Below are 13,556 nucleotides of genomic sequence, written 5' to 3'. Positions count from 1 at the left end.
CTGTTTTCTTACACATTTCACGAGATATCTCCAAAACTACGTAGGTTGTCAATTTGGGGTCTTCGGTTGCCTATTCTATAATAAATTGGCTTTTATTTTGTATTTGTATTTTTTGATAATTCATTCTACAATGACAGAAAACAGCTAATAAACTCAAAAGTTTTTTCGGCACGGTAGAATCATATGGGAAACATAGAAAACGTCATTTCCCTGGATCAGATACTGGTATAACTGCATTTACTTTGTAAATATCTCGGTTGCTGATCCAATCGACCAACAAATTGCTTATTGAAATACCGAGCAAGTTACGACAATTGTTAATCCAAGCGACAAAGTCGTCGATTGAATCGACTTTTGCCGTATCTACAATATTGTTTTGTTATTTGCATTTGATGCAAACGACGTTTCTTCCATGAAATGCTGATACAAAAAAGTTTTAAAATGAAAAACAAAAAATAAATAAAAATAATGGTTAGGGTAAGTGTGCCAAATTTCGGCATGGTTGCAAATAAGCACCGAAGTTTTAAGTTTGAAATGCAATATTTTTAATACGTATTGGAATTTTTTGTTACTTTCTTTTTGGGAGTTTATCATCTTTGTTTTCTTTAAATCACTTCCTAAAATATTGAAAAATTAATAAAAATATGGACATTGCTTTGGGTTAGTATTCCGGCCACTTTGATTGTAATACCGGCCACCTTGTTTGTGACCAGCTTTTGCAAAGCAACGGATGAAAAATATCAAAACATCATCCGAAACGAGTTTTAAAATATTTACTTTAATACGTTTATATGACCCACAATCCCTGAGTTTACCTTAGCATCCCAAATTTACGCGCAGAGTCCCGTAGCAGTTTGCCTTTCCTGAACTCTTCCAAGGCCTGTTCCACATCATCTTTTTCATAGAGACTATGCTTTTTTCTATGGGCATTGTAGAACTCATAAATTGAAAAAAAAAAACATAAAATGAATAAGAAATTTAGGAAAGCAGAAGATGTTGCCGGAATAGGCAACACTACCTCACCGGAGAGACGCTCACAAAGTATCTAGTTTTTTACGCGAAATACAGGATCCAGCTGGGAAATTTTACCCGAAATTTAAAGAATGATTCACAATTAACTTAAACATAAAGAATCTTTAATGAAAACTAATCAATTTTTATGACAAATATCGAAGGAAAACCCTCTGCACTTCACCACAAATCGTAGGACTGCTCGAAACACAATCGATCAGTCACATTTATAAGATTCTTTCCACACTGAGTTTCTACAAGACAATTTAAATTCAAATTATACATAAAATTTAACGATTTTTGTGTTAATATATCCTAAAATGAATAAATATTTAAAAGCAAAATGAATTCATTGACTATTCGAAGATTTAATCTATAATTGTGATTAATTTAATTGCTTGGCCGAAATTAGACTCAAAGTGGCCGAAATATAAAGCTGGCCGAAATTTTGCACACTTATCCTATGTGAAACTACCTAATTTTTCCTTGTAATCTTTTTTAAATTCATATAATTCTTCCACATGAAGTTAGAAAAAGTAGGGAAACCTCGTTCCAAATGTAACAAAAAGGATATTTTATTTTTTTCACGACCTCCCAGAAGACCTGAAAGATATTTAATCAGCAAACTCTTGTTGGAAATTTAACTCATTAAAACTTTGCCATAGACCATTTTCTTCTCTTTCGGAGAAAAATGTGCTTTTCCAGACATACAGTGGCGGCCAATAAAATAGAATCGCTCCTGAAAACTTGAATTTTTTTTAATTTTTGTTAACTTTTTCCAGTATATTTAAAAAATTTAATGTAGAAATGTTAAAGTAATTGCCTTACGTCGAAAAAATTTAGTACTAGCCGCAAAAGGTCTGTATTTTACTCAGAATGCGTCAATAGTGATGTACTACTGGGACAAAAAAATAGAATCACTTTCGTTTATAGTCATAAACTGAAATTCATTGGGAGTATTCGAAGAGTGACAAAATTTTAGTGTTATGTCAGTAATTATTTAGTATCTTGATAATGAATTTTCCAAGTTTGGATAAAGCAAACTATGAGAAATTGGAGAAAATGAAGGATTTTCTTGTTAGAAAAACCAATAAATAATCAAATTTAAAAATAATTTAAAATTGAGAAGGAATCTCTCTACCAAGTCCATAATACGTGTTCAATGGAAAATGTATAGAGCAGGACAGAAGTTATAGAGAATGAATTTATGTAATTTGTTTTTTTTTTAGTACTTAAATTTCATTCTAATCGAAAATACGAATTTCGAAATATTCGATATCGAAATTCCGAAAAAAACGACTTTTCTACTTTTCAATTATAGCGCCCCTATTATTGCAAAATATTTTGCAATAAGACAATTTTCATGTGATTGTCTTTTGTCTTTTTTTGATTCGAAATCAATTGCAGAGGGAGATTGAGGAGAAAATTGAGGATGTGGATGATAAAGTGGATGAGAAGGCAATGACTCTGTTGCAATGGATTTCTGCACAGGAGAATCAGATTTCACTGCGAAAGATGGCGGCTGAGTGTATAAAGAGTTTAGAGCAATTTGACGAGAAGGAGATGATGAGTTTGAAGGCGGAAGTGAAAAGTGCCATTGAGGGAGCTCACAATGAAGATATGAAGTTGATAAAGGGACTGGAAGATCGACTGAGTGGTTTGGAGAAGTTGATGTTTGAAGTGAGGAATATTGTGAAGGAACAGAGTGAATTGGCTCAGGCATTCCAGCAAAATCAGACACGGGCCAATAATCTCGGGGATACGTCAATTTTGCCGGATTTGTGTGTTTCACACAAGAATCAATTGATTGTCATGAGGAAGAATCACAAACAATTGCGAGACATTAGATCGAGAATTTCACGGGCAAAAACGGAACTTGGACACAATTTACTGCAAAGACTTAAGTAATTTTATTCATTTGTGGTTTTTACAGGTTTAATTTTAATATTGATTGTCTCTTTTGGTTTATTTCTCTCACGGATACATCTGCAGATTTATTATTTACATAGAGAATCGAATGTACGAAATAGATAGCAAATTACTTTTCATTCACCGCAACTGCCGTAGGCTTCAGAAACATATGGGGATTATCGAGCAAATTCATCAGGCCCCCAGTGTCTACGTTACAGCTGTCACCGAAGTGGTTAGACGCAGAAACTTCTCCAGCGCTTTTTTATTGGTAAGTACTGATAAAATTTCTTAAATTGCAGTATTTTTTTTAGCAGAATTTGAAGAAAGACCTTTGAATAGAAAAGCGCTCGATTTATGATCCAAGAGTCCTGGGTTCGAATCTCCTTAAAATTATCTATTTTTTTTAATGTTAAAATTTTGGAAAAAAGCAAATTTATAAAGGCGGACATTTAAGAAAAAGTTCTATTTCAAATGCTTTTTTAACATGAATGATTTTCTTTCTTTTCTTCGCATCATGACGTAACCTTTAAAAATATTTTGACAGAATCATAAAAGTTTTGTTTTTACTAAAAACTTTAAAAGAAAAATAGAAAACATTGTCGCAAGTAAAAAAAAATACCAAAAGGCGTACAAAAGTTTAAAAAATAAATTATCCGTTTTGTTACTTTTTGCCCCAGTCTCCCCTAATAGTTACATCAATATTCGACGAGTTAATTCAACTCGCACGCAGAGTTGTTTTAATTTGATTTATACTAAAATTTACAACGAAAAAAAATAAAAATTACATCGATATTCTTCGAGTTAATTAAACTCGGCGATAGAATTGTTTGAACTCTTCAGTTTTTTTCTTAGTGTATGACTGATGAAAAGCTGCTTCTGTAAAGAAATTTTTAAAAATATTTGAAACACAAAGTTTCACGTGAACTACACAGTAAAAAAATGTGTAAAACTTTACTACTATAATAGTGCAAAATCGACCATTTTAGTTGTTTAATTTAAAAATGTTTAAAAAATGCACAATAATTTGGTAATTTATTGTCACGTGATTGAAAATTACCACTTTATAGTTGAAAAATGTTCAACAACGTTGTTTAATTTGAAAATGTGTAAAATTTTAACACTATAATAGTGTGAAATCGGATAAATTAATTATTTAATTGCGATCTGTGTAAAATTTCTCACTATTATAGTCATAAAAATTTTTCAACATTGTTTCGTGATTTAAAACTGTTGAAAAAATCTAAAAATTACCACTATTATAGTATGTTTATAGTTTTTCATATAATTATAGTGTAAAAAAATACACAACTTTATGGTATTTTTTGTCACATGATCAAAAATTAATACTATTATAGTTTGATCATAATTTTTCACACTATTATAGTGTGAAGCCTTTTGTATTTCAACCAAAGTTGTTGAATTTTTAAACAAAAGTTGTGTAAAAATTGTTGAATTTCCAATTAAGGCATATACTTCAGTCGAGATGCTTTTCATTGGCCAAAAGTCATATAGAACATCAAATATTTATATGCATAATAAGTATATCGTAAATATCCGAGCATCAGATGTAATTATCTCGCATTAGGGGGGATCCCGAGTACAGGAAAAAACATTACAAATGTATAAAAAGGCAAAAAAAACTAAAATAAAACTAAATGTAATGAAAATTCAACAATTTTTGAGTTTGATAGGGAAAGAGTGAAGGCGTTGAAGAGCTGATTCGGGGTTTTGAGAGGGAATAAGGTGTATTTCCGGGGATTCGCCCTACATAATAATTATCAAAATATTCAGAATATTTTGAAAAGTTCGTTTTCTTATTGAAATTCTTAGTGTGACAGGCTCTACTAAATACCAAAATTTCATATAAAATCGAAATTGAGGATTGCGTGATATTCGATCTCGAAATTCCGAAAAATAGGGTACCTGTACACACAGAAAAATGGAAAATTCTTAAACAGAAACACCCAGGAATTTAATTTCAAATCCCATCCAATGAATGCCAATGCCCTAATTCTAAATCCTTTGATTATTTAGTTTTAGTTGCTGAAAATCTGTAGACATTTTTCATTTTCCAGCTAATGCTGAACTTAAGTTCCCGATCTCTTAATTTGAAAGAGCTAGGGATTCTAGCCTATTTCTTTCGCTCAGAGCTTCTAAACTTAAACGCCTCGGGGATTCACGTCCAATTTAAGTTCCCAGGATCTTATATATTCTTAGAGTCAAAATTTTTCTGTGTGTACAGAATTTCGGTATGATTGGATTTTTTGGAACTTCTTTTTAGGGAGTGCTGCTTGAAACCTTGTCGATAGTTTATCGGTTTTGTGTTCTCTAAAAGATCAATCTTAGTACATTTTAAAATGAATAAAAATATATACATAGATTAGGGTAATACAGTAGACTATCTATCAATCGGGCATATGTGGCAAAATGTCATCCATATTATCGATAGATTTGGGCGTCAAAATCATTGTAAATTCCACAAAAAGTGCTCAATTATAAAGAATCATGATAAAATAAGAGGAACTACAGCGAATTTGAGCAAATTTGCTTCACAATTAAACGTGAAAATTGTCATCAAAATTTTGCACCCGATTGAAAAAGAGTCGATTGAGCGAGAGGCTACTGTATTTCGGCCACTTTGATTCTTATAATCCCTTGACCTTCCGGAATTCTTCCAGAGTACAAGCGACATTTTTTTGCATTGTATAATCTTTAGAGACAAAAAATTCATGGAAAATTGAGGAACAAATGAAGTGTCCGAAATTTCGAGCTGGCCGAAATTTGGTACAGTTTCCCTAAATATTATCTAACGGTGATCGTATGATACCATAATATGTTCAAAAACAGTACAGGCCAAAATCCCGAAGAAACAAAATCGCGAATGGGTCGAAATCCGGAATTGATCAAAATCCTGAAAAAACAAATTCTCGAATGAAGTGAATGTTAAAATCCTGAAATGAACGAAATTATACGAAGGATAATGTGTAAATAAATTTCCCAAACTACAGAAAATTTCCCTTTGCCTTCAGTTAGCGTGGCTGCAGCTGCGAGAGTTGATATCAAACTTTTAAGAATTCAGCTTGGAATTCAGTGATTTTAAACGGGACCTTTTCAGAAGAGTTGTATCATTTTGCGAGTAACTATTCGATTGTAAGATGACGGTTTTTGCCTTTTTATCGTGCTAATGAATTTCAAAATCCAGATTAAAAACCTTGTGAAGTTTTAATGATGTTTTAGTAATCTAGTTGTAGGGTAAGTGTACCAAATTTCGGCATAGTTGCATGCAAGCGCCAATGTCGTAAGTTCGAAATGTAATATTTTTAATACAAATTGATTTTTTTGTTATTTCTTTATAAGGACTGTTGCCTGGAAACTTGTAGACAATTTATCGTCTTTATTTTCTCTAAAATCATTTCTAATACTTTTTAAATTGAATAAAAATGTAGAAGCTTTGGGGGCCTATTTCGATCACCTTCATTTTCATAGATCCTTGCCCTTCCGGAATTATTTTGAAGTCCGAAAAACATCATCTCGTTCCTCGAAGCGACATTTTTTGTTATTTTTTGTTATTAAATTCAGGGTAATTTGACGAACAAAAAAAGTGGTCGAAATAGCAAGCTGGCCGAAATTTGGTACACTTACCCTACGCCTTTGGTACACTGAGAAAAAAAGAGGGTGCGATTAACTTTTTTTCCTCGTAAATTTAACACCTTTTAGGTGTAAAAATATATCAACAATTTTCAATGTTAATTTTACACCTTTTTAAAGGTAAAATTAACATTAAAAAAGGGTTAATTTAACACCTAATACACCTAAAAAGCATAATATTTACACAGATTTCGGATTAATACTGCAGGATAAAATAAACATATCCGGAATGTTATTTTAACTTTTTTCGGATTTCTCTCACTCAGTGTATGTTAACTTTTCGGCGCTGTACTTTTTTAACAAATTACCCAAATTATATTTTTAAAAAGAGTAAGTATTATTCCTAAGATTTCCATTGAAATTTATTTTTTAGTGGGCTTCCGATTTAGCATGTCATCTTTTGACGATTTACAATGAAGAAGTAGTGCGTCGTCAGGAATTCTGGTCAATGTTCGAGGGTCACTTTCTCTGTACCCTGTTCCCAGGGATGGATGACATGCCGCCGGCGTATGCTACTGAAGCACCCTCAATGTTTGATTCTAGTCTGCCGAATTTAACAAAGAATGGTGAGCTTTTGTTTTTGAAAAAGCTTTTTTTCCAGTGCAGATGTTGATGGTGATAGTGATTTTCAGATATCCACGAGCTGTCTGTTCGTTTGCCTGACATTGGATCCAAAATCGAACTTCCAGACTTAAGTGCTGTGATAGAATTTTTTTCATCGAGATCTGGGAGTAAAAGTAAGGAAAGGGCTGAGGGACAAAGTCGAAGCATGGCAGTGGGAACTACTGATTTGCCCAGGATTCTCGATATGCATTCGCATCTGAAGGACTATGAAAGGTTAGTGAGTAGCTCACATGAAGTATAAGGTTAATGTTAAAATTCATCAATGCACGGCACTCATCGCCTAAAGAGCGCTGTGCAGCATAGCTTAGGCAGGGTAGGCCTTCACTGAGAAAAAAACGAGGGTGCGATTAACTTTTTTTCCTCATAACTTTAACACTTTTTAAGTGTAAAAATATATTAACCTTATTTAATGTTAATTTTACACCTTTTTAAGAGTAAAATTAACATGAAAAAGTGTAACTTTAACACCTAATACACCTAAAAAGCATAATATTTACACCGATTTCGGATCAATACACTGAGAAAAAAACAGAATGCGATTTTTTCCTCAGAACTTTAACACTTTTAATGTGTAAAAATATATCAACATTTTTTAATGTTAATTTTACACATTTTGAAGGGTAAAATAACCGTGAAAAAGGGTAACTTTAACCCCTAATACACCTAAAAAGGGTAATATTTACACCGATTTTGGATCAATACTGCAGGGTAAAATTAACATTTCCGGAATGTTATTTTAACTTTTTCGGATTTCTCTCAGTGTTTGAACCATATTTTTCGGGAAAATTTTGATTGAGATACACGTAGAGATAATCTTTCAGGCTTTCATGGGTATATCCGTGGTACAAATCCCCCGAATTTTACTAAGATTTTTCTGGAAAAACTATGGGAAATTTCCCAAGAAAAGCGGGAAGTATTTCATCAACCTTTTTTAAGGAATATTTTTTGGAAAAATTCTCCAGTTTTCCGGTTGTCTTTTTGAGATTTTTCAAGAAAATCTATTGGAAATTTCCTCGGAAAAGCGGGAAAAATTCAACGACCCTCCCCGGCTATGTCACTGGAAAAGACCTCACAGTTTTCCGAAAATATTACAAAGATTATTTGAAGAAATCTATGTGAAAGGGACAGATAATCCTAACCGGACGAAATATAGACACAAATGTCGTCTACAATTGTGTCGAAGTAATCATCAAAATCGGTTCTGCGACAGTCGAGATAATTGAGGTTATGTGATATTGAAATTGGGTTTTAGACTGTGGCGCCTCTAGCGGTGGTCCTACGAAGTTCAAATGTTCTAGAAAATTGTAGCATTTTGTGAGATCGTTCATTTGAGCCTTCACATTTCAAAATCGGGCAAATAGAACCGAAGATATGGCGTTTTGAATTTCGTAAATTTTGACCCCTCATATCTCCGGTTCTATTACAACCACAGAGCACTTACGCCCCTTTTTGAAAACGTCCTAGACTGGACTATAATACTTTAAAATTGGATTAACTTGCACAATGCCGTTTTTGAGAAAAATTAGTTTAAATTTTGACGCTATGGCAGCACCACCTGTGGTGACTTTTTGAACTTCAATGGAAAGTGCTCATCCAAACCAAACCAAACCAAAAACCTAAAATTTAGCTCAAAATGTTAATTAAAACCGGAGATATAGGCCACTCAATTTTCGAACTTTGATCCCTTAAAGCTCGGGTCAAGGGTTATCGATCGACTTAAGTAATTTTTTGTTTGATAGGTATAATCAACGGCTACAACATACTAAAATTTCAGCCCGATGCACAAAGGAGTTTTTGAGTTGTTTGACTTAGTAAATTTAAAAATCTCCTTTTTGATATTAGAGCCCCTAGCGGTGGTTTTATGAACTTGCGATGCTAGAAAGGGAAATGGCATTTCACGAGAGCTTTCCAAAACGCTCTCACTTTTTTATTCTGACAATTAGAACCGGAGATATGGCCATTCGAAAATTGAACTTTTGACCCCTTATAGCTAGGGTCAGGGTGGTCAGGGGACCTTAAGTTTGGTACTGATTTGGCAAAGTTTGGGCCCGATCGGAGGACATGAAATTTTGTTAGGATTATAGTAAGTGTGATTGTTGAGAATCTCATTTAATATTCTCCCCAGAATGGGAACTGTAAGGTAAATGTACCAGCGATCGTCAGTGTTCCTCGGATCGGAAGGTTGTCCCGCGTATCGGAACCCCAAAATAAAATGTACTTTTGAAAATTATTCCCTGTATTTTTAGTAATTTTCTTATCAAGATGCAGCACGTTAGTTCATATTTAATCTACAGAACCAATTTTCTCGTCGAGTTTCAAACAAAATTGCTATTATTTACCTAATTTATTGAATCACTGTATCAGAGTCTTAGCAAAAAATCCGCCATTCATCGGTTTCTTAATATTTCACGCGAGAATTTGTCTGCAAGAATATGAGGAATTAGGTTTGATTAAAATGATTTACAAATCTGTGTTAATTAAAAAATGAATATTCAGTGACTCTAATTTCACTATCAATATACTTTTTTAATTATTTCGGCAAGGAATATTGAAAATAAATTATTTTTTGTGAACAAGTACGTTTTCTTTCATCTGTTCCTCGAATCGGCACATTTTTTCGTGGAAAATTGCGGTCAGCGCGCTCAGCTGTCATCTTCACAGCCATTATTAGATGTTTTTGTTGTGATAGAACAATTTACCAGTGAAAGTTTCATTAAATTTAACAATTTTAGAAGTTGTATCATGTGAATACACAGTGCATAGTGTAAGGATGACAAAGAAGCTTCAATGAAGCCTTGTAGAGTGATTTAGATGCCAAGAAAGCAGGAGAATCCTCATCAAAAACACCTGCCGATCCGTGGCTCACCCCCTTCCGATCCGTGGAACACATTGCATCCTTACAATTACACCTATATATTATTAATTTCCGTAATTAGCAAAAGTGTCAATACACGAAAATGATTAAATGGATCACTAATATATCAATTGGCATGTAAAAAATTACCAAATAGTGTTTTGGGGCTCACATTTTCAACTAAATATGGAGCACGTCTCTTAACATTCCGATCCGTGGTACACTTTCCTTACTTAGGGATAGTGCGTACCACTCCTTTACAGTTTTCCTTTATGACCTTAAGATTTCACCTGGTACACGGTAAAAACTTTTGGACACTGACCAAAATATTGGAACAAGTTTTCCTTGGAACAAATTTTTTTGGAATCAATTTGTACCTAGAGAAGATATTTGTTTGTTCCAAAAAGTTTTCTTTACAGTTTCGTTACAAAATACAGTTACAATTTTGTTAGAGTTTTCTTTTGGAACCGTTTTGATACAGTGGAATGCCTACAAATTTGAGTTGATTTCGTTTTATACAAATTTGTTCCCGAAATTTGGAACAGAATTTGTTGCACTCGGATGTTTTGCTCCCACTGTCAGGAACAAATTGGTACATATTTTTTATTTTAATATTTTAACAATATTATTCCTACAACTGTAACATATTTATTCCAAAAATTTTCGATGTCCGTGGACGAGGTAATTTTTGGAACGAAATTGTTACTCATATGGGGAATCTTTTTGTTCCCATTGTCGGGAATAAATTCGTGTAAGTGATTTCGTCTTACAGTTAAGGCCTATACTTCAGTCGAGATGGATTTCGGTGGCGAAAGTTCATAAGGAACATCAAATAAGAATCATCTTAAGAGTGTTTTTTGCAGACGCGTGCATGATGAAATCATATGCGAGTGCTGGCAGAAGGAGGGGAAGGGAATCTCGAATTAAAAAAGTAAAACCATGTAGCACGAAAATTGCCACAGATTTGGCGTCCTCTTCACTTCGGTGACGGGTGACTGAGTGTGAGAGGAGGAGGGATACGTTTTTATACTAGACGAGCTATTTATTGGAACAAATTCGTTACTAATATTGGGTATCTTTTTGTTCCTCCTAGAAGGTACAAATTTGTTCCAAAAATTTTCGGTGTCCGTGGAGGAGCTAATTTTTGGAACAAATACGTGCCGAAATTTTTTACCGTGTACGAGAAGTGGAATTTTCACCCGGGGACATGGGTCAGATTCTTTTAATTTTCCTTGGGATTTTCATATGAAACGGTGTGGACATTTTTTTATAGTGACCGTACAAAGTTGTTTAACTTTTGACTTTGAAAACTTTGGATTTAATTACGAAAGTTTATTGTTTTTTTTTTGGGGGAATTTTAGGGGATTTGAGAGTGAAACGGACACGGAAGAATTTGAGAAGGTGGGTCAGAGTCCTATTGATCGTCGTCGGATTTCAGCAACGGGGAGCCTTCAGACGTATGCAACTCTTGCGACGTCCACACAAACTTCCCTGGCTCCAGTTGTGACATCACTTTCAAAGCCAGAAATGTGCAGTGCTAGTACATCGACTCCAGCAATTGAAACTCAATCAATGGAGACTCTGACTGAGGTGAGTTGCTCAATTCTTTTTTTTTTTGTTTTTTGAAAGAAAGAAGAAAGGCAAAGAATAGTGAATGGAGAAATTGTGTGAGATTTAATTTAAGTTTGTTTGTTTGTCTGTGGGGGCTTTTACTAACCGCACAATGTATCTATCATGACCATCTTATCTAGTCCTTCTCACTGTCCATTCCATCAAAGAAAAATCCCCGTCTCAACAAACTCAGCGTGTTGAGTTCAATGAAAAGTCTCGACAGCAATAATTCCCTTACCTTTTCGACTGGTTCAACATTGCCCTCAATTCCTGAAATAACATCACCATCCCACAATACAGATGCCCAATCTGGTGTCTCAACATCATCCGACAGTCCGGACAATTCGGCAGAATGTGATGTTGATGATGGTGGGAAATGTTTAAGTCACCCAACACCGTCATGTAATAATCAACATGGCAATTTTCAATCAACATTCGATAGTGAATTCATAAATTCTGAATTTTACATTGATGAATCACTACCATCGAGTTTGAGTAGCGATCGTCTTGATGGAATGGGACAGAATATCATTACACCGGATGATGACAAAGGGAATATGGAGCAGCATCATAATTGTGATACTGTTATCAAATTACTTCAGGTACTTTTTATTTTGAGTCTTAAAAAACCAAAATTTCCACTGCAAAACAATTTAAAAAAAATCAATTTTTTGTTAGTAGTCAAAAAAAAATCAAAGATCAGCAAAGTCCCTCAATCTAGAAAAAAAATAGAAAAAGAATCATTAGAAGTTCTGCAAAAAGCTTTTAATGGCTCTTTTTTTGCAATGCCGTTGTCATAGTGTTATCAATTCCCTGGTGTGAAATTTCTTCACTCAGCATCTTCCGCATCTTCTATCCCATGATAGTTATCACTTATTTATTTTTTATTTGAATTTTTTTTCGTAGTGCTACATTTGGGCTTTCTGATTTTTTGCCATTTTCTTTTGGTTTTTCAAATTCTGAAAAAGTAAAGGGCCTAGAAGTGTATGTGATAAAGGGTTTTTCCAATTTGGCTTTGTAAAATTGGTCATACCTCATTTTGTCATCCTCTTTTTGTGTTTATTCTTTTTCGACTGATTCGAAACGATTGGACTTGAAATTCCTCTCAAAATACGATTGTGAAGGATTCGAAGGAGATGATAATTTATTCACTGAGCTGGGACAAGAGGCTAGCTAGCCTGTTCCTAGTTGTCCTGAAGAAGTACTCCTTTAGGGATTGATATTTAAGCGAAATGAAAAGTCGTGATGAAGCTTACGCGGTTTATTAAGTAGAACTGAACCAAATTACAATGGGTCGCGAACATTTTATAATGTCGCGGCATTTCTTGTATAAAAATAACAATAAATTTAATATAAATAATAGGAAGAGGAAGAGTGGGAAGAGTAAAGGTGTCAAAACATGAAAAGTGCATTCTAAAAATTAAGCATTTTGGCACTTCCTGTTTTGCAACAATATCTCAATCAACAAGTCGAGCTTAGAGAGAAGCATAGTCTGTTTCTCTCAAGTGTCTGTGTAAGACGGATTCCCGGTCGAAGTTTGTGGAATAGTCAGAACTGCTGAATCAGTTTGATTTTCATCAATTGTATCTCAGACAAAAGTGTTGCTCTCAAGAATTATAGCCTTAACTGTAAATTGCGCATTATCCACGATCTATGTTAGTTAGATCCAGAATAATCGTTTACCGATTCATTACTGGTTTATTATGGCTATCGTTCGAGTGGCAGTCGTTCATTTGGAAGTCCCAAACCCAAAAACCCGAAAAGTGGAAATACTAAAGAGACAAAATCCCGAGAGTCAACACCACAAATAGGTCAAAATTCTTTTGCGAAATGCTTTTTTTTTCTTTTACGGAATGCTCGAACTCACGAGATAGAGCTCACCGCGAATTACACTCAG

General features: G+C 34.0%; 2 protein-coding genes across 4 annotated transcripts in view; one reads left to right on the top strand and one right to left on the bottom strand.

Annotated features, from left to right (window-relative positions):
• Positions 1-13,556, bottom strand: part of LOC129806475 (GTPase-activating protein skywalker) — a 341,214-nt gene that overhangs the window by 223,345 nt on the left and 104,313 nt on the right. The window lies entirely within an intron of this gene.
• Positions 1-13,556, top strand: part of LOC129806466 (RB1-inducible coiled-coil protein 1) — a 139,163-nt gene that overhangs the window by 32,504 nt on the left and 93,103 nt on the right. For all 3 annotated transcript variants that reach the window (XM_055855085.1, XM_055855086.1, XM_055855084.1), the window contains exons 6-10: positions 2,419-2,915; positions 3,004-3,190; positions 6,944-7,136; positions 7,203-7,407; positions 11,410-11,638. In XM_055855085.1, the coding sequence (XP_055711060.1) occupies positions 2,419-2,915; positions 3,004-3,190; positions 6,944-7,136; positions 7,203-7,407; positions 11,410-11,638 (1,311 nt within the window). The remainder of the gene's footprint in view (positions 1-2,418; positions 2,916-3,003; positions 3,191-6,943; positions 7,137-7,202; positions 7,408-11,409; positions 11,639-13,556) is intronic.

The sequence above is a fragment of the Phlebotomus papatasi genome, chromosome 3, assembly GCF_024763615.1.
Source record: "Phlebotomus papatasi isolate M1 chromosome 3, Ppap_2.1, whole genome shotgun sequence".
NCBI lineage: Eukaryota > Metazoa > Arthropoda > Insecta > Diptera > Psychodidae > Phlebotomus > Phlebotomus papatasi.
This window is presented reverse-complemented; position numbering and strand designations above follow the sequence as displayed.